The sequence below is a fragment of the Peromyscus leucopus genome, chromosome 5, assembly GCF_004664715.2.
Source record: "Peromyscus leucopus breed LL Stock chromosome 5, UCI_PerLeu_2.1, whole genome shotgun sequence".
In the NCBI taxonomy this organism is placed as follows: domain Eukaryota; kingdom Metazoa; phylum Chordata; class Mammalia; order Rodentia; family Cricetidae; genus Peromyscus; species Peromyscus leucopus.
Window position 1 is genome coordinate 8,414,112 of NC_051067.1, and position 24,166 is coordinate 8,438,277.

At 41.7% G+C, this 24,166-nt stretch overlaps 1 protein-coding gene across 3 annotated transcripts in view; it reads right to left on the reverse strand.

Moving 5' to 3' along the window:
- The window catches only part of Ddx46 (DEAD-box helicase 46), a 54,534-nt gene that overhangs the window by 12,028 nt on the left and 18,340 nt on the right, over window positions 1-24,166 (reverse strand). For 2 of the 3 annotated variants that reach the window (XM_028863462.2, XM_028863458.2), the window contains exons 6-17: window positions 23,960-24,111; window positions 23,137-23,250; window positions 22,260-22,425; window positions 21,411-21,531; window positions 19,980-20,155; window positions 18,854-18,975; window positions 15,610-15,688; window positions 13,893-13,975; window positions 9,548-9,712; window positions 8,946-9,108; window positions 7,712-7,905; window positions 234-371 (exon numbers count right to left, since the gene is read on the reverse strand). In XM_028863462.2, coding sequence (XP_028719295.1) covers window positions 234-371; window positions 7,712-7,905; window positions 8,946-9,108; window positions 9,548-9,712; window positions 13,893-13,975; window positions 15,610-15,688; window positions 18,854-18,975; window positions 19,980-20,155; window positions 21,411-21,531; window positions 22,260-22,425; window positions 23,137-23,250; window positions 23,960-24,111 — 1,673 coding nt within the window. The remainder of the gene's footprint in view (window positions 1-233; window positions 372-7,711; window positions 7,906-8,945; window positions 9,109-9,547; window positions 9,713-13,892; window positions 13,976-15,609; window positions 15,689-18,853; window positions 18,976-19,979; window positions 20,156-21,410; window positions 21,532-22,259; window positions 22,426-23,136; window positions 23,251-23,959; window positions 24,112-24,166) is intronic. The other variant, XM_028863469.2, reaches the window with a different exon arrangement.

Sequence of the window (24,166 nt, forward strand, 5' to 3'; positions counted from 1 at the left end):
AGTGGTTGGACATGGACCCTTAATATGAGCACTCAGGAGGCAGAAACAGGCAAGTCTGAAAATTTGAGGCCGGCTTGGTCTATATACCAAGTTTGAAGACAGCCAGACCTACATTGAAATACCCTGCCCAAAAAAACATAAAAACAAAAAAGATGTAAGTGAACACATTTACCAAATTATCCAGTGTTCTCCCATCTTGTTAATGACTCACATAAGGAAGTTTAAAGACTCACTGCTTTCTGCTGGTCTTTGAAGTCACTCCAGAGTTTTTCCAGGTCAGGAGGCACTGCCGTCCCTGACAATTCAAGAGCTTTAATTATGTCACCAGCATAGCGAGCTTGATCCTCTGTGATGAAAGTGTAGGCATAACCCTAATGAAAATGAGGAAGCAGAATTAGACAATATAACTCAAAAACAACATACAAAACCCAGTACCTTTCGAATAAACCAATAACAAGCTTACAGACAAGAAAATGAGAAATATCTCCTTCACAGAAGCTTCAAAACAAAAAAAGGTCTAGAAATAAATCTGACCAAGGAGGCCCAGACTTCTAGAGTGAGAACGTTCAGACACTGAAGAAGTGTTCTCTAATCAGGGTGCTTGCCTAGCACACCACACAAGTGGAGGCAGCTGCACACCTAAGGTGCATGAATTCCTGTCTCTAAAAAAGAAACTGAAGAAGACACTACAAGATGGAAAGACCTGGAGCTACTGACAGGAAGGATGAATAGTGTGACACTGCTGTATTACTGAGAAGTGATCCACAGATTCAACGTAATATGCAGAAAATTCCAAAGACATTCCTTTCTGAACTAGGAAAAACAATCCTAAAATTCACATGGAAGCACAGAAGATAGCAAGTAGCCGAAGCAATGCTAAGAAGAAAAAACAATTATTCATATTTCATAATTCTGACATCTCTTTGAAACATGAGACGGTTAAGGCTGTGGTTTATTTCTGGACCTTCTACTCTGTTTTGTCCACATGTCTGTTCTTGTGTCAGTACTATGCTGCTGTTCATCACTATGGCTCTCTTGCATAATCTGAGGTCAGGAATTATGGAGAAGCTGAAGGGAAAGAGAAAATAAAAGATAACACTATCAAACAAGACATGGGCTGGGGAGGCTGCCTTGAGTAGGAGGACTTACCCTTTTGGAGGAGGGGATGGGGGGCAAGCGGGGGTGGGGGTGGGGTGAGGGTGGGGGGTTGCGCAGGAGGAAGGATGAGAGGGGGATCTGTGGTTGGTATGTAAAAGGAATAAAAAAATTTTTTTAATTGAAAAAAAAAAAAGAACAAAAAGCAGTAGGCAGATAACCCCATTGAACTGAGCCCTTGCAAATAGTAAGTGGACACTGGGGAGGCTGAGGCAGGTGTCTGCAGGCCCCAATTCAGAGTGCTCCCGCCACGCCATGGATGAGGCTGTCTGCATTCCTCACTACAGGACTCTACTTTAGGACTACGCAACAGTAACCTCTGCTGGAGGAGGTGGCTCCCTCACTACAGGACTCTACTTTAGGACTAAGCAACAGTAACCTCTGCTGGAGGAGGTGCCTCCCTCACTACAGGACTCTACTTTAGGACTACGCAACAGTAACCTCTGCTGGAGGAGGTGCCTCCCTCACTACAGGACTCTACTTTAGGACTACGCAACAGTAACCTCTGCTGGAGGAGGTGGCTCCCTCACTACAGGACTCTACTTTAGGACTAAGCAACAGTAACCTCTGCTGGAGGAGGTGCCTCCCTCACTACAGGACTCTACTTTAGGACTAAGCAACAGTAACCTCTGCTGGAGGAGGTGCCTCCCTCACTACAGGACTCTACTTTAGGACTACGCAACAGTAACCTCTGCTGGAGGAGGTGGCTCCCTCACTACAGGACTCTACTTTAGGACTAAGCAACAGTAACCTCTGTTGGAGGAGGTGCCCTTTTAGATCTTGTTCTACTCTCCCGCTGTCTCACTGTTCTCGTCCCTCATGTCAGTTATAGGCCAGTCCATTCCTGGACAGGATTTGGGGGACACTTTGAGACAAACAAACCTGGTATGGGAGGTAGGACATAACTCTGTTTCTGGAGATAGCTTCTGGAGAGCACCACACATAACAAGTTAACAATCTAATGTCATTTTATTCTTTACTTTTTATGTGTATATGCATGTTGAGAGAGGACATGCACATAAGTGAATAAAGAGGATACCCTTGGGCATCTGTCCTCAGGTGCTGCCCACCCTATTTAAGACAGCTTCCCAGGCTGGACAGATGGCTCAAGAGGTTTTAGGAACTGGCAGCTCTTCTAGGGTCCTGAGTTCAATTCCCAGCAACCACATGGTGGCTCACAACCACCTGTAATGAGATCTGGTGCCCTCTTCTGGTCAGCAGGAATGCATGCAGGCAGAACACTGTATACATAATAAATAAATCTTAAAAAAAAAAAAAAAGACAAGGTTGCCAACTGGCCTGGAGTTTGTCAGGTAAGCTTGGCTGGCTGGCCATCAAATCACAGGAATCAACGTGTGTGTGTGTGTGTGTGTGTGTGTGTGTGTGTGTGTGTGTGTGTGTGTGTGTGTGTGTGTGAACCTCCTCAGCATTGGGATTGCAAGTGCATGCTTGCACACATCAGCTTTTTACATGGGTTCTGGTAACTGAACTCAGGTCCACATTGACTGAGTCATCTCTCCAGCTCAACATCCTTAGCAGGGAAGGATGAGTTAAAACTACTTTGATGTTCCATTTCACCCCAGTTAAAACAGCTAATATTAAGAAAACAAATGACAGAAAATACCATACTATTCACAATTGCTAAGTAATAAAACCAGCATATGCAGCAACAGGAGAGTGGATAAAGAAAATGGGGTACATGCACACAGCAGAATTTTACACAAGCCTAAAGAAAAATTAAATCATGACATTTATAGAAAATGGTACAAGAAATCATTAGGTTAAATGAAATAAGAATCAACCTGTCTCAAAAAACAAACACCAAAAAACAAATAAACAAATGGAAGGAAGGAAGGAAGGAAGGAAGGAAGGAAGGAAGGAAGGAAGGAAGGAAGGAAGGAAGGAAGGAAGGAAGGAAGGGTGGATGATATGCTACATGTGGATCCTAGATTTTAATTTTTAGACATGAATGCATACATGTGGGGTGCACGTAGGTCAAAAATCTGACAGAAAAGAAGGGGAGAACGAAGAGTTAACAGAGCACAGGTGAGAGGAGAGCAGCGGGCTGCGGAAGGAGGACCACAGGGTGGGAGTGAGCACTGGGAGAGAACGAACAACAAGAACAAAAATATCAAACCATTCTCAAGAAACCCATTATTCTGCATGCTCATTTTTTGAAAAAGACTGCTTTAAAAAGATAATAGTTTGGCGGGCAGTGGTGGTGCACGCCTTTAATCCCAGCACTCGGGAGGCAGAGCCAGGCGGATCTCTGTGAGTTCGAGGCCAGCCTGGGCTACCAAGTGAGTTCCAGGAAGGCGCAAAGCTACACAGAGAAACCCTGTCTCGAAAAACCAAAAAAAAAAAAAAAAAAAAAAAAAAAGATAATAGTTAAGAGCTTGTTGCTCTTGCAGAGGACCCAGGTTTGATTCCAATCACCCAAATGTGGCTCACATACATCTGTAACTCCAGTTCTAGAGAATCCAAAGCCCTCTTCTGATTTCTACAGGCACCAAGTACACATGTGGCAGGCACACCCCCCCACACACACACTGTGGGATATTTGTATTCTGTTTAAAGATATTGCAATGATTGGTGTAAAAAGCTGAATGGTACATAGGTAGGCAGGTGGTATAAGCGGAACTTCCAGGCAGAGAGAGGAAGGAGCAGGAGGAATCTAGGCTACTCCTATGTCAGGAAGAAGCCAGGAGACTTGCAGAGGAAACAGAAAGTTCAGATGGAAGAAAGCTACCACTACATGACAGGATGGAGATGAATAGAAAGGGGTTAATTAAAGTTTTAAAAACTAGTTAGAAAGAAGCCTAAGCAAAAAAAGAAAAGAAAGAAAAGGAAAGAAACAAGCCTAAGCTACAGGCCAAGCTTTCATAATTATTAATAAGTCTCTGTGTCAGCTGACAAGAAACTATGTCTACACATACATGAAAGTAAAACATTCATAAACATAAAAAATAAACTTAAAAAATGTTTGTATTTGAGTGTTTGCCTGCATCTATGTGTGTGTACCACATACATATATGCCCTGCCTATGGAGGCCAGAGGAGGGCAGTAAATCCCCTGGAACTGGAGATAACAAGACAGTTGTGAGCCACCAAGGGTCGTCCGTAAGCAGTCAGTGCTTTTAACCACTGAACCATCACTGAACCATCCCTCCAGCGCCTTTTATTTTTTGTTTTTTAAAGATAGTCTCACTCTGTATCCAATGTTGGCCTTCAACTAATGGCAAGCCTCCTGCCTCAGCTTTCCAAGTACTGGGATTGCATGCATGAATTACGATGCTCAGCTTTAACATCTTAGTTTTAGGATGTTTATACACAAAGCTTTCTATTTTGGGTTTGTTTTCTGAGTCAGAGTCTAGTTCTATAGCTCAAGGTGGCCTTGATGCTGCCTCTGCTTCCCAAGTGCTGGTATTAGAGAAATGCACCTTCACACTCTGCTCATGTTTTTAAGATCCAAAGTGTGTGTTTGTATTTGATTGTGTATACAAATGTTCTTTACATAATTATGTACTTCTGAAACTATTTTGCAAAAATGAAATCAGTTGTATCATCTTCTTGGAAGTCTGGAAAGTGGAGCGCTCAGATGCCCCAGGCAAGAGGCAGACAGGGGCAGGGAAGAGAGCAAACCATCAGGTTATCATTTTCAGACATTTGAACCTCATGTCAGGAATATCTAAAGTCACACCTGCTGTCCAGGCTCTGCCACTGTGCTTCCCATGAGCTAAAATTCCTGTTTTAGACGGTTATAAAAACACATGCGCAAAGAGAAAGAGGGGGTGATGAGAGAGTATTTGGGGTCACTAAAAATATATGCTACTTCTTAACCTTTAAAAAACTTATTAATTTATTTATTTCATGTGTATGTGTATTTGAGGTATGCCTGTGTACCACATGCATGCAGGAACCCATGGAGGACAGAGGTAGTTATGAGCTACCATGTAGGTGTTGGAAACCCAATCTGGGCTTTCCATAAGAGGAGCAAGTGAGCCGGGCAGTGGTGCACCAGGCACACAAGAGGTACACAGACATACACATAAAATAATCCAAAATTAAAAAAAAAAATCCGTATGCTATGGAATAATCTTTTTGTATTCTGTAAAGATGTGTGTTGCCGGGCGGTGGTGGTACACACCTTTAATCCTAGCACTCGGGAGGCAGAGCCAGTCGGATCTCTGTGAGTTTGAGGCCAGCCTGGGCTACAGAGTGAGATCCAGGACAGGCACCAAAACTAAACTAAACAGGGAAAGCCTGTCTTGAAAATAAAAAAAAAAAAAAAAAAGAAAGAAGTTAAAAAAGAAAAAAGGAGCGAGTGTTCTTAACCACTGAGCCATCTCTCCAGTCCCACTCTTTAATCTTTTATAGGACAAGTTTCCAGATGCCTCAGAATACCTCAGTTAAGGAGGCACTACTGCTACAAGGCCTAAGATACAGGTTGTATGTTCCTCCATGGTTCTCCACTATAAAATGAACTCATATCTATTTCCCTGGGATCCTGAGGACGAAATGACAGGTGTAAAGAACTTAGAACAATGCCCAGTACACGGTCAGTTTGGCAGGAACATAAGCAATTGTTGGTACTACTGTTATACCATGATACAACATCTAAGGCTGACAAAAAACAAATATATACTATCAATATTTCTAACAACAAAATACCCCCACGCTTTCGGAAAGAATTATTGGGGGCAAGAGAGCCTGAGAAATGACTCAGTGTTTAAGAGCACTGTCTGCTCTTCCAGAAGACCTGGTTCAAAGTCCAGCACCAACATGGTGCTCACAATCGTCTTAACTCCAGTTCCAGGGGTTACAACACCTCTTTCTAGCCTCCATAGGCAACGAATGCACATGGTGCACAGACACACATGCAGGGCAGACATCCACACACATAAAAATTAATTATTTTAGAAGGGTGACTGGCTGGGCACACAGCTCAACGGTGAGGCACATGCTGTATCCCAGCACTGTAACACAGAAAAAAGGAAAAAAGAAATTGCTTTTGTTGTGTGTGGTGACGCACATAGAGTTTGTGAACAGTGTTGACAAGGTATCATCCCTCAAATAAAACAACAAAGAGGCCTTAGACTGGTGGTTCTCAACCTAAGGGTTGCGACCCCTTTGTAAGAGTCGCTTATCAGATATTTACATTATGATTCATAACAGCAGGAAAATTAGTTATGAAGTAGCAATGGAATGATTTTATGACTACAGTGTCACCACAATGTGAGGAACTGTATTAAAGGGTCACAGCCTTAGGAAGGTTAGAGCCATGGCTTTAGACTATATATGTCAAGACAAAAAACAACCAACAAAAAGCAGTAAAACATCCTGAATTACATACAAGTGTGTCTATGTGCAGAAAATGTTAGGTGAGAGCAAAGTAAACCTGAGAGACACAAACTGTTACCACTACCTGTGAGAAACCACTAAGGTACCTGATAGTCTTAATTTTGTTTTGGTTTGGTTTTTTCAAGACAAGATTTCTCTGTGTAGCCCTGGCTGTCCTGGAACTAACTCTGTAGACCAGGCTGGCCTCAAACTCACAGAGATCCACCTGCCACTGTCTCCCAGGTGCTGGGATTAAAGGTGTGTGCCACCACTGCCCAGCCTAATTTTGGTTTTTAAATGTGTATGGGTGTTTCGCCTATATGTCTGTGCACCACATATATACCTGGTGCCCACCAAGGCAAGAAGAGGGTATCGGGATCCCCAAGAACTGTAGTTACAAATGGGTGTGAATCACCATGTGAATACTGTAAACAGACACAGGTGTTGTAAAATAATCCTTCTGTACACTGTGTGAATATATGTCACTATGATTGGTTTAATAAACAAGCTCACAAGCCAATAGCTCAACAAGATAAAGTTAGGCAGGAAAGCCAAATTGAGAACAATGGAAAGAAGGACGGAGTGAGAGGACATGCCAGCTAGACAGAGAACGAGTCTACCACACAAAATAGGATCAAGCCTCCGGGCATAGATTAAAAAAAAGCATTAAGTTATAAGAGCTCATTAGTAACAAGCCTGAGCTATTGGCCAAGCATTTATAATTTATATTAAGTCTTTGAGTCAGTTATTTGGGAAGCAGCTGCTGGTTATATGGCAGCAGGTGGTTGGGACAGGATAACTCTGCCTACACACAGATTCTCTGCAAAAAAGAGCCAGTCTTTTTAACCAAAGCACCATCTCTCCTGCCCCATAACCAGTAATTTTAACAATATAGAGACATCGCCAGGGACTGGTGGCACACACCTTTAATCCCAGCACTTGGAAGGCAGAGCCAGGCTATCTCTGTGAGTTTGAGGCCAGCCTGGTCTACAGAGCGAGATCCAGGACAGGCACCAAAACTATACAGAGAAACACTGCCTAGAAAACAAACAAACAAACAAAAAAACCCTCAATATAGAGACACACACATATGTGATTAACAACATCCAATTATGTTCTGCTACCTAAAGATTTTCAAAATATCATCATAACCTCTGCTATTGACTCCGAAAACCAAACACCTGTGCTTTAATAAAGACATGACTATAAAGACTTACTTTGTTACCTGCCCTTCCAGTCCGTCCAGCTCTGTGTACATAATCCTCATAATGGTTGGGGCAGCTGTAATTTACTACAAGAATTAGATGTTTCACATCTAGACCTCGAGCAGCAACAGATGTGGCCACGAGGAGTTTGCAGGTTCCATTTTTAAAGTCATTTATGATGCTGTCCCTGTCATATTGATCAATACCTGCAAGTCAATGAAGAGATAAACAGAAAAACATGTTGAAATTTTCCGTTTCCACTAAGAAAGTTCTAAATGCAGAAATAAAAATCAGATTTGGGGCTAGAGAGATGGCTCAGAGGTCCTGAGTTCAATTCCCAGCAACCACATGGTAGCTCACAACCATCTGTAATGAGATCTGTGCATACATGCAGACAGAACAATGTATACATAATAGATAAATAAATCTTAAAAAAGAAAGATCAATTTGATGATTTTTCAAAAACCTTAAGGTACAAGTTCTATGACTCTACCGACTCCGTTGCTCAAAGGAACTGAAAGCTGTTAAGATATCCACATGTCGCATTCACAGCATACACAACAGTCAATTACAGAATCACTCCAGATCTCTACCAACAAGTCAATCAAGGGGAGAGAGTAAATATACACAAAAGGGTATTATCCAGTGTTTAGAAGAAAATCTAATACATGTTAAAATATGAATCATAAAATCATCATGACTGAGTGAACCAGACCAAACACAAAGGGATATAAAATGTATTATTTCACAATATATAGTACAAAGAATAAGAAATTCATAAAGACATAAGATAGTATGGAAGTATGTTAGTTATAATGGACAGATGGAAGGGAGATATAGAGAATAATTGCTTAACAGGTACAATTTCCATTTGGGATGATGAAAAAGTTCTAGGCACAAGGAGGCAGGGAGAAGCTTCAGTGGGAAACAGTGCTTGCCCAAGTTCAAGACTCTAATGCCCATGTAAACAGTATACCTATAACCCTGGTACTGGATCATGAAGACAGGTGGATTCAGACAGCCCAATGGCCAGAAAACCTAGCTGGTACAATGAGAGGCACTATCTCAAGGCAATCAAGCCATAGACAGCAGCCTGCACTACATAAAGGTGAAATTTTGTCAAACACCTGTAAGATTTCTTCTATCTACATTATAGACAACAAAGCAAATATTACTCAGAGCACAAGACAGTTCTTGGCAAGCTAAATACTTAAAGACATACCCGTGGGTAAATTAAGCACATTACCTCCGTGAAGAGACATGCAAGGGTAAGATGCTCTCATCAAGTCCTTCAGAAGACCATCAGCATGTTCCTGCTTATCCACAAATATAATGACAGATCCTGACTCTTGATAATGGCCTAAAAGCTCAAGTAATTTCAAGAATTTCTTTTCTTCTTCAATCACAATCTGAAAATACCACATTGTAGCAAGTTAATGTAAAAAACACAAATGTGTCCTAAAACAAAAATGTTTGTTTAATCTGTAGTGAATGAATAGAAAATAATAGTTTCCTACACCTTAAAATGGCTAGGCAAATGTCAATTTTTAACTGATGAACCTGTAACCATGGTGACTGGTCAGCTCTCTCTGCCCTTAACTTCAAATCCTATTAATCAAAGACAAAGATGTACAACATTTCTGTGAGCCCTCAATTCTGGTAGAAGAACCAAAAAAGAGATTTGTTAAGTCATTTCCGGGACCTGGCAACAGACTGAAGGTTATAACTGATGCTTAATATTTAACTTTAGAATTTATCTACCTATCTCACAACTATGATACAAAAAGGATTGCACACACACTGCCTAAACACCAGGAAAACTGACAATTTCCTGAAAACGGTACCTACCACTTGTTGTTCCACATCTGAGCAAACCACACTCCTGCCTCCAACCTGAACTTCAATGGGCTTGCTCAGGATCCTTCGGGCCAAAGCCTCCATAGCTCTAGGGAAAGTAGCTGAAAACATAACTGTCTGTCGGTCAGGACGAACATTATCCACAATGCGCATAACCTGAGAAAACAATATATGCATACATAAATACAGTGAGTCTCCAAAAAACTTACAGTGTTTAAATCAGGCAGAAGGAACTCTGGAGAGCTATTTCAGTTACTTTAATTCATTATCTTAAAAAAATCTGAACTTATCGTATACCTGAATTTGCAGCTCTCAGTTTCACTTTGTCAAAAAAGGGCAGGCTGAGCTGGGCAGTGGTGGCCCATGCCTTTAATCCCAGCACTCGGGAGGCAGAACCAGGCGGATCTCTATGAGTTTGAGGCCAAACCGGTCTACAGAGTGAGATCCAGGACAGGCTCCAAAGCTACACAGAGAAACCCTGTGGGGGAGGGGGGACGGGCTGAGCTGGGGCGGCAAGTGTAAAGTACATACTAAGATAAACATGAGGACCTGATTCCGAGCCTAGCACCCAGATAGAAAGCATGCACTTGTTAAACCCTGCCCAGGGCAGGCGGAGAAAGGCAGGTCTCTAAAGCTTACTGGCCAGCCAGTATAGCCTAATCAGCAACCCTGCATCCCCACAACAGGCCTTGCATCAAAAAACAAGATATACAGCTCCTGAAGAATAGCCAATAGCATCCTCTGATTTCCAGACATGTCTGCACACACATACATGTGTATTACAAGCACACGAGAGGGAAGGCAGGAAGGAAATGAGGAGAGGGGGAAGCAAGGACATGTCATTCACATTACAACAATCTCTCAGTAAGACAGCAGGATACTTAAAGTGACTGTATAACTGACAAGTATATTTATGGTCTCATCCTAGCACAGCTTTAATCCTAGCACTCTGGAGGCAGAGGCAGGCAGATCTCTTGTGAGCTTGAAGCCAGCCTGGTCTACCTAGTGGAAAAAAGAAAAGAAAGGAAAAATGGGGCTGGCAAGATGACTTAGCCAATAAAGGCACTTGCCACCAAGTCAGACAATCTGAACTCGATTCCCAGGACCCACATGGTAGGAGGGACCCACAAGTTGTCCTCTAACATCCACATACACGAACCACGATACTCACATGCTCCTACGCACACACACTATACAGTAAATAAGTAAAACTCAATGTAATTTAAAAAGAAAGTAAAATGACAGCCATGGCTACACAGAGAAACCCTGTCTTGAAAACATCAAAAAGAAAAAGAAAAACAGAGTGAACTTCAGAACCTTCATCTAATTTCACATGCTCAAAGCCAGCCAGCCAGGGCTAGAGAGGACAAGCACGTCCTTTAAGGAGGCTGAATCCTCGGAACGTCCCTTTCCTGACACTCTCCTCTCTTCCCTCAAGTCTTTGCCCCTTTGCCTTCCACTCCTCAGGTTCGATAATGCCTGCTGCCCTCAAGTCTGCTGATTTATTCTAAACGCTCTCTTCCACACTGAGAAATATGTCTGTTAATAAATATTTTTCTTCAGTAAAACTAAAAGCAGTTAAGTTTTATGAAAGACGCAAAGCAATCAGCCATCTATGAGTTTAAAGCTTCATTTTATCCTCCACAGCAAAAATTCATTTTATGTGTATGTGAGTGAAAGAGAGAAAGTGTGTCTGTGTGAGAGAAAGTGTCTGTGTGAATGTATGTGTGTGTGTAAGAGAGAGAGAGAATGCACAAGTGTTCGCGTCCGAGAGAATACATGCGTGGAAGTCGGGGGACAGTCTCGACTGTCCCCCCAGCACTGCTTGCCTTTCTCCTGCCCCTGAGACAGGGCCTCTCACTAGTGTGGAACTCACCAAGTAGGCACTGTGGCTGGCCAGTGAGCCCCAGGGGTCGATTCTGTCTCCACTGCCGAGTATCGGGGTTCAAAGTGCATCACTCGACCTGACTTTGTGTTATGTGTGCACTCTGGGAATTAAGCTCAGGTTCTTGCAAGCATTTTACTGACCACACTATCTCGCCATCCCTAAAAGCTCATTCTTTACCCTGGAAGTTTTAAGTTTAAGGCAATTTGCATAAATACATGAAAAAGGAGAGTCCACACCTAACATCTATGTCATTAAACAACTTAGTTAAGTGAAAGATGTACATTCAGCGATGTGCTTTAATTCTCAATTTTCATTATCTTCTTAGTATAGACTCTGCCTAGAAGCACACTATTGCCTTCTTACTCCTATCCAAACAGAGCCATCACAGAGGCCAAAATATAAACTCTCCCTTCCTCAAGTTGTATTAGTCACAGTGATTGATCAATATCCAAATAGTACCCATGGCACCGAAGACTTATTTACCGTGTGTTTTTAACCAATAAAGTTCACAAAAAGCATCGCTCCCTCTAATTTTCCTCCCAAACGGGTTTTAGTAATAATTTTTAAAAACAGGAAAAGAAAAAAATAACATTGGCTTGGTAGATTAAGGAACTTGTCAACAATCCTGACTGCCTGAGTTCAATTCCTGGGTTCCACATCATGGAAGGAAAAGAACTGACCCCCAAAGTTGTCACCTGCCTTTCACAACTGTGCTGTAGGACACCCCCTCTCCATACACACATACACCCATTCCCAAAATAAATATATAAATATTGGGGGGAAAAACACTACTCAATTCCGCCCCTCACTGACAATGCAACCAGTTTTACCTTGAAACAAAGCTTATTCAGCCCTTCCTCATGTTAAATTCAGTTCAATTTCCCTTTGGCTTCCCATTTGGTCCAGTTCTATTCAACAAGACCATAAGACTATGACAGTAAGTCTTCTGCTCCAAGTTAACTAGTCTGCATTTCTTTAACTTTTTGTCGATGGTTTAAGTATTCCACAGTCCTGTTTTTTTAGGACCACCTACTCATATCTCATTTAGAATTCAGTTTCTAGCCAGGTGTTGATGGCACACACCTTTAATTCCAGCATGAGGGGGGGGGGCAGAGGCAGGCAAATCTCTGAGTTCGAGGCCAGCCTTTCTACAGAGCAAGTTTCAGGATAACCAAGGCTACACAGTGAAATTCTGTCTCAAAAAACCAAAAAAATAGGGCTGGAGAGATTGCTCAGTGGTTAAGGGCACTGGCTATTCTTTCAGAGGTCCTGAGTTCAATTCCCAGCAACCAACTCATGACCATCTATAATGAGATCTGGTGCCCTCTCCTGGCCTGCAGGCATACACGCAGGCAGAACATTGTATATATAATAAGTAAATCTTAAAATAATAATAATGATAATAATTCAGTTTCTAAATCTAAATACAAAGGTACTATATGGCAGGCAACGTCTCTCTGGAGGATATGGAACTATATGGAACTAAAGGAAAAAGCTAACCACTATGCTTCTGCTATACTTTCCCATAGCCACTTCATCTCTTTGCTATGCACTATGCACTCTAGAAGCATATGCAGCCTGAGAGCACACTCACAACTTACACTGCTTTGCCTGGCTCTGCTTTTGAGACAGGGTCTCTACACAGCCCTGGCTGACCTGGAATTCACTATGCAGATCCAACTGGCCTCAAACTCAGAAATCCTCCTGCCTCTGCCTCCCAAGTGCTGGGATTATAGGCATGTACCACCATGTTCAGCCAAAATATCAAAAGATTTTAGTACTCTTATCATCAGTACTCTAAATCCAGCCTGCCCAATGGCACTTTGAGATTGTTGAGGAATGTCAGAACAAAAACCACACAAGTTTTAAAAATTTAATCTGAAACATAAATATTTACTTCAATTCCCCATGTTGCCAATACACTGTTAATACCAGGCAACACAGAGTATGAATCTCAAGACCATACAAACATTTCATTCTCACAGCAATTACAAAATCCTCTTTATATTCCAAAAACTTAAGAATCTTAATAAGGGGCTGGAGAGATGGCTCTTAGAGAGGACCCAAGTCCAGTTCCAAGCACCTGCTCAGCACCCACACGAAACAGCTCTCAATCACTTATTTCCAGCTCCAGGATGATCTGACACTTCTAGCTTCTGCAGGCACCTATATTCATGTGCACAAACCACATAGACACATACCATACACACAGTTAAAAGTAGAATAAACCTTTAAAATTAGGCCGGGCGGTATTGGCGCACGCCTTTAATCCCAGCACTGGGGAGGCAGAGCCAGGCAGATCTTTGTGAGTTCCAGGCCAGTCTGAGCTACCAAGTGAATTCCAGGAAAGGCGCAAAGCTACACAGAGAAACTTTGTCTCGAAAAACCAAAAAAAAAAATAAAATAAAATAGATAACCTTTAAAATTACAAAGAAATTCAATTATTACCTGGGGTTCGAAACCCATGTCAAACATTCTGTCTGCTTCATCTAAAACTACATAAGTCACTCTTCGAAGGTTTGTGACCCGACCTAAAGAGAGAGGAAAAGAAAGACAAAAAGAAAACTAACTATCAGTCACAATTCATGATGACAAGCAAGAACTTTTAAAAAACCATAAAGGGAACTAAAATGCCTGACTTAAGCAGAGGGGTAGGTTAGGTTTCTTTAAACAGTGAAAAGAAACTTTGGTCGAAAAGTCTTAATCTAGTGGCAAGTACTTTCTGACAGTGGGTATATGAGGCCCTTTATTTTGTCAAACTCGTCTCTTGCATACCATCATAGGGCCTGAAGAACCTGTAAAATTCAGAAAACAGCCCTCTCCAAAACACATCATAAAACTAAGACTGAGATGAAGCATCGAGCCACATCAGCCATTATCTGACAGCATCACCTAGAAAAAAACATATTAGAGATTACAGCGCATGTGTGGAAAGCAGTTCCAGTGCTAACTACCTCAGGGGCAGAAACCCCCTCTCACTTTACAGCTACGACCATACACTCAGAAGCAAATGCCTTAGCCGGGCATGGTAAACCACTAATAAACTACTGCTCAAAATCACTGGGTAACAGTATATTACACAAACTTTAAATAACAACTGCATTACATATAAATATACTTTTCTACACAAAGATACACACTAAATTATTAATTGCTGCCACTGATTTAAAGAAATAGCCCTGGCTTCTTAACCAGTTAAAAACTAAAAATACAGAAAATCCTTTCTCAAAGTAAGCATTGCTATCAACTGCAGAACCAACCACCTGGCAAAAATATGTATAAAATAGTTATTAAAAGATAATGAAAAAGACAAATAAAGGGAAAGTTAAAATGAATGAAGATGATTTTCAGGAGGTTTAATTCACACAACAGTGAGAAAAAACAAGGAATTACAGTCAGCATTCATCCCCAGACCTTCACCTGCTCCCCAAGCGCAAGGCCTCAGACAACCTCGCGGAGAACCAGGTTTCCCCAAGTTTCAGGCGGAAGGAACCCTAGGACAAACATGCACTTCTAACACTCAGTTACATACAGTCTGACTGCTGTGATGGAAATCTCTAAAGAGCCCTTTCTTCAAAAACTAAACAGAGTGTTCACCCTAACATCTCCAGCCGCCAAGTCTCGCAAGGTTGGAAACAGCATTAAGTCACCTACCTTTGACGGTTAACGTCTCGGAAGGCCAGGTCTATAAATCCTCAAGGGCCTTTCTCCACAGAAGTTAAATAATGTCAACAGTTTAGTATCAGTTTTGATAGGGAATATTTTAACAAAGCATAACATCTGAGCTAAAAGCATGCAGTATTTACAAAAGACACATTTCTTGAAGCTGCAATAACTTAATTTGTCTATTATAAAATACTAGCTTCTGTGAAGAATTTTATAATAAAAAGACTATGATGCCACTTTTTAAAAAAAAAGATAAGCCTCCCCCCCAAAAAAAAGTCAAGTTAAATGCTAATAAGGTCCTATGGAGTTAGCTGTGAAAATTGAACTGCCAAAAACTTATTAATACTTTCAACAATTACAACTGTTACAATTCACATTTTAAGATATTACAGCTTTAAGAAGAAACAAAGAAACCCTTTGTTGGTTTCTCATGTCTGCTTTAATAACAACGTGTCAAGTTCAAAAAGGAAAGAAAACAATAAATACGCCTGTGACTTACCACTGTTAGCGGCTAACATGTCAATCATCCGACCAGGTGTGCAGACAATAATTTCAGCACCTCTTTTCAGCTCAGCAATCTAATGAAACAGGGTGAGATTTTATATACTATACTAGTCATCACTAGCTCCTGAACAGATGTGAAAACAGCATCTGGCCCACTCATGGCTCTAGCAGGTAGACAGTCTGAGTAGAAGACTGGAGGCTGGCATGTGACCCTTGGGCTGCTAAGCACCGAAGGCCAGGGAGCAGCAGGATGACAACCAGGGTCAGAAAGTTAATCAAACCAAAGAATTTCACAAATTTTAGTTTGCAACTATTGCTCAAAAACCAAAATAGGAAGGTCAGAATAAGCAATAAAATACATATTCTAACACAAACATCAATGCTTTCCAAATTTAGGAAACCATGACATCAGTGTTCTAAGCTACAGCCAGCAGCTTTACAAACAGAACACACAATGAAAGCACACTGGACATGGTAACCTTTGCCTGAGCTCTAAACAAACATGTGTGCACCGGGTTATACTATACACATGCACTAGATCATTCTCTTCCCTTTCGCCCTCTGTTTTATGTATCTGGGTGTTTTACCTGCACACACGTCTATGCACCACATACACACAATGCCTGCAGAGGCCAGAGAGGGCACTGGCTCTTCCTGGAACTGGAGTTATAGATGGTTGTGAGTCACTGGGATCAAATCCAAGTCCTCTAGAAGAGCAGACAGTGCTCTTAACCACTGAGCCATCTCTCCAGCCCTAAAGCAACTGCGCCTCTGGAATGCTGGCCTGAGAGTCATCTCCTATAGTTAGAGGTACCAGCAAGAGTGAGATCTTCTGTGGCAAATATTCCACATGACATACTGCTTCCCACATGTTTGAAATATTGAAGAAAGCATAGTATAGGGCTAGCACTATGCGCTGTGGGTAAAGGTGCTTGCTGCCAGTCTGACAACTCAAGTCAATGCCTAGATCCCACATGGTAAAAGGAGAAAACTGACTTCTATACATTGTCTTCTGACTATATCACATGTGCTGTGGTATGTGCACATGGACAAACATACACAAGCAAGCTCAAACACACACACACACACACACAATGTGATTTTAAAAAATAAACTGAAAAAGAAAAAGGTATACTAGTTGCTTTCCTGTAGAAGCAAGGCCGTACTAACAGAGAGCACACAGTCACCCACAGACTCCTCTGCAAACGCTTTGACTCTCCTCCTGTGTCTTCTATGACAGAGTTGAAATGCATGTCTGATCTCAAAGCTCAAGTGAGCCTGGCAGCATCATCCACCTGCCCGTCTGGTGGGAACTTGAAGTGCATGTGGCAGAAGCCACCCCACTCTCACTGCAAAAGCTCTAAGATGTTCCTGTTATCAATGCTTTCAAAACTGTTTTCCTGGCACAGACATACAAGAGCAGCACTTGGAAGACAGGAAGAGAAAGTTCAGGAAATCAAGGTCATCCTGGGCAATCTGAGATCCTGTCACAAATACACACAATTTGTTTTATAGCTAGGCAGTGGTGGCACACACCTTTAGTCCCAGCACTTGGGAGGCAGAAGCAGGAGGATCTCTGTGAGTTCGATGCCAGCCTGGTCTACAGAGTGAGTTCCAAGACCACCAGGGCTACACAGAGAAACACTGTCTCAAAAAAAATCAAAAGAAAAAAAAAATTTTATAAATGTATTTCTTATTATAGGCTGTATAGTCAAATAAACTGACAAAAATGAACAGTTCAAGTATTTAAAATAGCAAAAAAGTGAAACATTCCCAAGGCATGTTTTTACAACACTATTTCTGAAATAAGTTTTCTTGCTAAGCTTGGTGATACACACCTTTAACACCAGCACTCAGGAGGCAGAGTCAGAGAGCTCTCTGAATTCAAGACCAGTCTGGGCTATAGAGCAACTTCTAGGACAGCCAGGGCTACATAATAGAGACACCCTCTCTTGAGAAAATGCTAAATCAAAGACAGTAAATCTTGCTACATATCAAACTCCAGCTCTAATTAATCTAATTAATTGGTCAACTCATTTAATCATTCTGTGTAACTCTTCACTTATAAAATGAAAAGGCAGACCTGCCATCTCAGGCAGGAGGGCATGCCAATGCTAAGAACCACTTCAAGCCTGGTGGTGGTGGTGCACACCTTAAACCCAGCATTTCAGAGGCAGAGGCAGATAGATCTATGTGAGTTCAAAAGCTAGCCTGGTCTACAGAGCTAATAGCCAGGGTTACATAGAGAAACCCTGTCTTAATACCCCCCACCCCACCTCCCACCCCCCACACACACAAAAAAAAGACTTCAGAATTCTGTATCAGACATGGTTTTTTTTTGTTTTCTGATATTCACCCAGGTTTTCTGAGAAATGATTAACAACAATGAAGTGTATGTATTAGGAGCCAGAGGACTGTAGCTCAGTGGTAACAGAACTCCCCACCTAGCATTCATGAAGCCCTTGGTTCAATAATCCTCAGCACATACCAAAAAGAATAGGTTTTAGAAACACAAATGATGTATTCTGGTATACACAGTCAGCAAAATGATTAACACAATCAAGTTATGTATTTACGTATTTTATCACAGAGTATTCCATTTTTGTCTTTTGTGAAAAGAATGTTTTAAGATCTACTCTGTTAACAAGATTTAAAAATATAATGACATTAACTACAGCCATGTTATGCCTAGTCTCTACAGAACATATGCTTCCTGCATAACATCATTCATTCTTAGGAGCCAGAGATATAAAGAAAGGGTCTTGCCACATATATCTGGCTGGCCTGGAACATACTATGTATACAAAGCCAGTTTCAAATTTGCAGTGATTCTCCTGCCTCTGCTGAGTTCTGGGATTACAGCGTGCTCGCGCTCGCTCGCGCTCTCTCTCTCTCTCTCTCTCTCTCTCTCTCTCTCTCTCTCTCTCTCTCTCACACACACACACACACACACACACACACACACACACACACACACCACCCTTCTTCTAAAGACAGGGTCTTTCTGTGTAGTTCTAAGGCCTCAAGCCAGCAATCTTGCTTCCTCAGTTTTCCTAATGCTAGGAATACAGGCACACCACAAGCACCTAATTCATTCTTATAATTATTTCACACCAAATACCCTTAAAGATTTTAAAGGCGATCACCTACATCCAAACTCTAAAATGAAAGAATTACTTAACTCACTGGAACATTCAATCTGAAAAACACAGAAAGGCTGAGTACTTTATTCTAACTACCTGCTCGCTGATTCCTGTCCCTCCATACACACAGACCACTCTGAGTCCCAAGGTCTTCGAAAACTTCTTACATTCCTTAGTGATTTGTAAAGCCAGTTCTCGAGTTGGAGTCATGATGACAGCTGAAAAGATAAATATGTCAAAGCCTAACCCAAAAACCCTTTAGAAGACACTTTAAAACGCTAAAGTTGCCGGGCGGTGGTGGCGCACGCCTTTAATCCCAGCACTTGGGAGGCAGAGGCAGGCGGATCTCTGTGAGTTCGAGGCCAGCCTGGGCTACCAAGTGAGTTCCAGGAAAAGGCGCAAAGCTACACAGAGAAACCCTGTCTCGAAAAACAAAACAAAACAAAAAAACGAAAAACGCTAAAGTTGACCTCTGCAGGACGGCTTGTCTCAGTCAAATTTGTTTGTCTTTATGGAAGTCTGAAAATTGTATTTCAAAAACTTAGTAATGGCAGAAACCAAGGTAAAGGGCAAATAGACTCAGAGTTCAACACCATACATAACCTCAGAAAAACCCTGGAACAGAACAGTTTCCAACAGCAAATCCCAGGACAAAGGGAATCAAGTGACCGCTGTGCTGCAGAGGCCACACAGCTGCTTCCCAGGAGCACTTCACTCTGAGAGCCACAGACAGTACACCATGCCTGTATCTGCACAAAAAGAACTGAATAGTTTCCCTAATCAAATATTCAAACATGAACTTCGAAAATGAGAAGTCTGAATTTGAAGACTTACTCATACATGAAATACTGGCACTATCACCTTAAAAGACTCCTAGAAATTACATTTCTCTTTCTCCTATACTGAGTTTATAATGCACTGATACTGGGCTGAGAACACACCTCAACATAAATAAAGAGATGCATGAGGGTATACCTGCCAGGTCAGAGCTTTAAAACTGAGCTGTGCCAGCCTTATTTTTATACTTCCCAGATGTCACTCCAGAGCTCTGAAGATTCTCAATCCACCTGCTGATAAGGGGAAACCAGCCCCAAACTGCCAGATTGATAAAGGAAATGCATATAAAGACATCTTTAGCATCCTAAGTAATAACTTAAAGAACCAGGTCTTTCTCATGTTACAACAAGCACATCTAAGAATCCCATGGTGAGAAGACTTGTACCTATTGGCCCCTCTCCTTCTTCTAATGATCTCTGATCCATGATGTGTCTAAACATGGGCAAAAGAAAGGCAATAGTTTTTCCACTTCCTGTCTTGGCAATGCCAATCAAATCTCGTCCAGACATTATAGCAGGAATTGCTTGAGTCTGGATTGGTGTGGGCTTCTCATAGCCATGCCTTAAAAAGAAACAAAAAGAACACAATATAAGAATCATGAGCATTAAGTCCCCTCAGGGGACCTCCAACATCACCTCTTCTAAATGTGATATATCCACCTGATAAAATATTACTGGGTGGAGAGCAGAAAAAGCCAAGGGCTGGGCTAGCAGATGGCTTAGTGAGTACTTGCATACAGGCCAGATAACCTGAGTAGACACCTGGAACCCACAAGGTGGTAAGATGAATTAGACTCCCCAGAGTTAGCCTCTGACCTCCATCCACACACAGGCCATGGTGCATGTGCTCAAGCAAGCATGCATGCAGGCACAAAATAAAATGCATGGAATAAACAAATGAAAAAAAAAATATTTAAAAGCCCAGCATGGTGGTACACACCTTTAATCGCAGCACTGAGGAGGCAGAGGCAGAGCATCTGTGAGTTCCAGGCCAGCCTGGTCTACACAGTGAGTTCAAGAGCAGCCAGGGCTACATAGACTATCTTGGGGGGAAAAAGCATAAACAAACATTTTTAAAGTAAATAAATGGTTTTTTAAAAATTGACAATGAAGCCGGGCGGTGGTGGCGCACGCCTTTAATCCCAGCACTCGGGAGGCAGAGGCAGGTGGATCTCTGTGAGTTCGAGGCCAGCCTGGTCTCCAAAGCGAGTTCCAGGAAAGGCGCAAAGCTACACAGAGAAACCCTGTCTCAAAAAACCAAAAAAAAAAAAAAAAAAAAAAAAAATTGACAATGAAAAGAATGAAGCACTAAGAAATTCCACAACGTGGACCTCTGAAAACAGTGACTTTACCAAGAGATAAAAAGTAGTCAGAGAAGAGGACACACTATATAATTCTACCTGGATAATGTCCAGTGGGGCCAAACTACAGACATGGAAAGTGCACTTCTGGTTGCCCAGGGTGGAGGAGATAGGAGAGGACTGATAAAGGACAGGGGAGTCTACAGAGTGATGAAAATGTTCTACAATAGATAGTTGCACAAATCCATGAACATACCACTGGATTGTATACTCCAAATAGTCAACTCCACATTTACATTATAGTTCATTAAAAACATTCACAAATTCCTTAAAAAAGGACTGGGACTAAGATGCAGCTCAGTGGTGGGATACTTCCCTAGCATGCTCAACTACCTAGGATGGGTCCCTTCACCTAAGAAAACAATTTTCAGTTATGCATATAATTAAAATCTAGAGATATCTGTGCGAAAGGGCTAGCAGGACACTGAAAAATGTACATAACCATCAACCACTTACTTTTTGAGGGAGTTTAATATCTTCATGGAAATTCCACACTGGACCCATGATTTAATTGGTTTGGGACAACCTTTTCCTTTAACTGTAATGCCCTCCATTTCCAATCGAAACACATTCACCTCTGGAAAACAAAGCCCCATCAGAAGCTCTTCTACTGGTTCCATCTACCTACGTTCACTAGGCAGGCAAAGGTCAAACATCCTCCCCTCTCGTTAAGTGCTACCTAATAAAACCCCATAGCTGACCACAGAGAAACACTAGGATTCAGAGAGACAGAGGAATTACCGCTGCAGTAAATCAAGAACAATGGGAAACACTCCAAGCACAACACTCTGGCTTTCATGTTTTCTTCAATTGGAACAGAATAAGGAATGCCGGGCAACACAACCGCCTGCTGCCTGAGTCGCACAGATGCCTTTACTTCACCAACAGTGACTGACGGCTGTTAGTCACCAACTGTCTCACACACCAACAAGGCCAACAGAAACATTTTGTTTGAATCTGACATGAACAGTACTTTCAGCTGTAAGAACATCAACTATGTGAATAAATCCATTTTGTTCTTTTTAAAAATACTTCCTAAAGGGCTGGAGAGATGGCTCAGAGGTTAAGAGCACCGACTGCTCTCCCCAGAGGTCCTGAGTTCAATTCCCAGCAACCACATGGTGGCTCACAACCATCTGTAATGAGATATGGCACCTCTTCTGTATACATAATAAATAAATCTTAAAAAAAAAAAAAACTTCCTAAAATATCTCCCAACTCCCAGGCCTACATACACTGCCCCTGAGGAATAGAGGGCAACCCCAAGTCTACCACAAAATAAAGAAGCAAACAGAAGCAGCTTACCCTCCTGAGACATTTTTGCTAGTTCTGGAACTTCAACATAAAAATTTTTTCTGAATGGCTCATATTCAATTTTTCCATGATCAACTGGTTCTAGAAGTTTTCTCTGTTTTGTCTGGTAGCCTGTGAGGGCCGTCTGAAGATCAACTTCCTCCTCCTCTGAAGAATACTTAAATTTCCAGGAAGAAAAGCAAAGTCATTATTCATTTCCCCTGCCAGAGGACAAGAGTCCTGGCTGTCAAAGCCCCCCCTATTAGAGCCCCCCAACTCAGGAACCGCTCGGCGGCACTTCGCATGCAATCTATGACACACTGATCCACGAGGCTTCCCTGCCACTCCAGGAAAATTAAGATTGCACAATCTAAAAATCTCAAGTAGGAATGTCCATGACTTTGAACATAAATAAATCAACGCCTTAAAAAATGTTCAACTTAGTAAGATTGCATAACCTAAAAATCTCAAGTAAGACTGTCCATAATTTTGAACATAGATAAATAAATGCCTTAAAAATTTTTCAACTTAATTTCTCTTTTTCTTTATTCAAAGTTTTAATAGTAACACAAACCTCATATGACTCTCAGAAATATCATGAAAGTTTTGCTATTGTTTTCATTATCTAGACCTTTACACTATATAATGGGAAGAAATGTCACTCATTTTATTGTTTCCCTTTTCTTGGTGTTGTGTGCCTGAGATGAGCGATGAAGCAGAATAGAAAAGTAGGACACAACACAGTCATACTACTATTATAGCACTGAGAGGAGCAAGAATTTGCCCCAATAACGGTTTGTGTGACTGACTACAAAACATGCCAGCATCAATGCTTTGCAATAAATGCTCCTAAGACACGATCATAAACCAAGTCCAAACGAAGAATCACCTCCATGGCATCCTGGTCATTCTCCATCAGCTCTCCCTTCTTCTTATCAGCATCTACTACTGCTTTTTTGGTTGTTACCACAGTAACAACTTTTGTGACTGTTGGCCCAGACTTCTAAAATAAAACAAAAAGTATTAAAATATTGTGCAGAGGTAAAACAAAAAAACAAAGTTTAAAATATGTGGACACCAGATACAAGACAATGTTAAATCACACAAAATGTAATTGAAACTAACAAACCAGTTTAAGTTTTAGAAGACCAAGAAAGCTTCGCTTTTGTTTTGTGTGAACTTTTCAATGTGTCTGCACAACAGTTCACAGATACACTCACATACACAGAACAGACTGCATAACATGTAAGTTTATACAACAATTTGTTTGTTTTCGGTTTTTGGTTTTTTGAGACAGGGTTTCTCTGTGTAGCCCCGGTTGTCTTGGAACTCCCTCTGTAGCCCAGGCTGGCCTCAAACTCACACAGATCTGCCTGCCTCTGACTTCCAAGTGCTGCAATGAAAGAAGTGTGACCCCACCCCCAGCAACACAGCCTACTTTTTCACTTCATGATCACTTAACATAAAAACCCCACCAACTTCTTTTTTTGTTGCTGTTTCTTTTTCAAGACAGGGTGTTTCTGTGTAGTCCTGGCTGTCCTGGAACTCACTATATAATATATAGACCAGGCTGCCCTCCAACTTGCAGAGATCCGCCTGCCTCTGTGTATGCCTCCTGAATGAGTGCCGGGACCCCACTAACTTCTTAGAGCTGAGGTCAACAGAGCAACAAGAGTGACAAAGGCCGGCTCTCCAGGCAGCTAGCCACACACCTTTTCATTTCCTGCGCCGCCTTTCACGCTCCGCATGTTAAACTTCTTCACTTCTTCTTTCACTTCTTCCATGTACGCATCTAATGGGTCCAACTCCTCACCCTCCATTTCATTCCCTTCCTTTTCAGCTTCTGCAGGGTCGTCTTCATCGTCTAAAAGAGCACAATGTATTTTCTTTGACCACAGGCAATAGAGGCCAGTGAGATG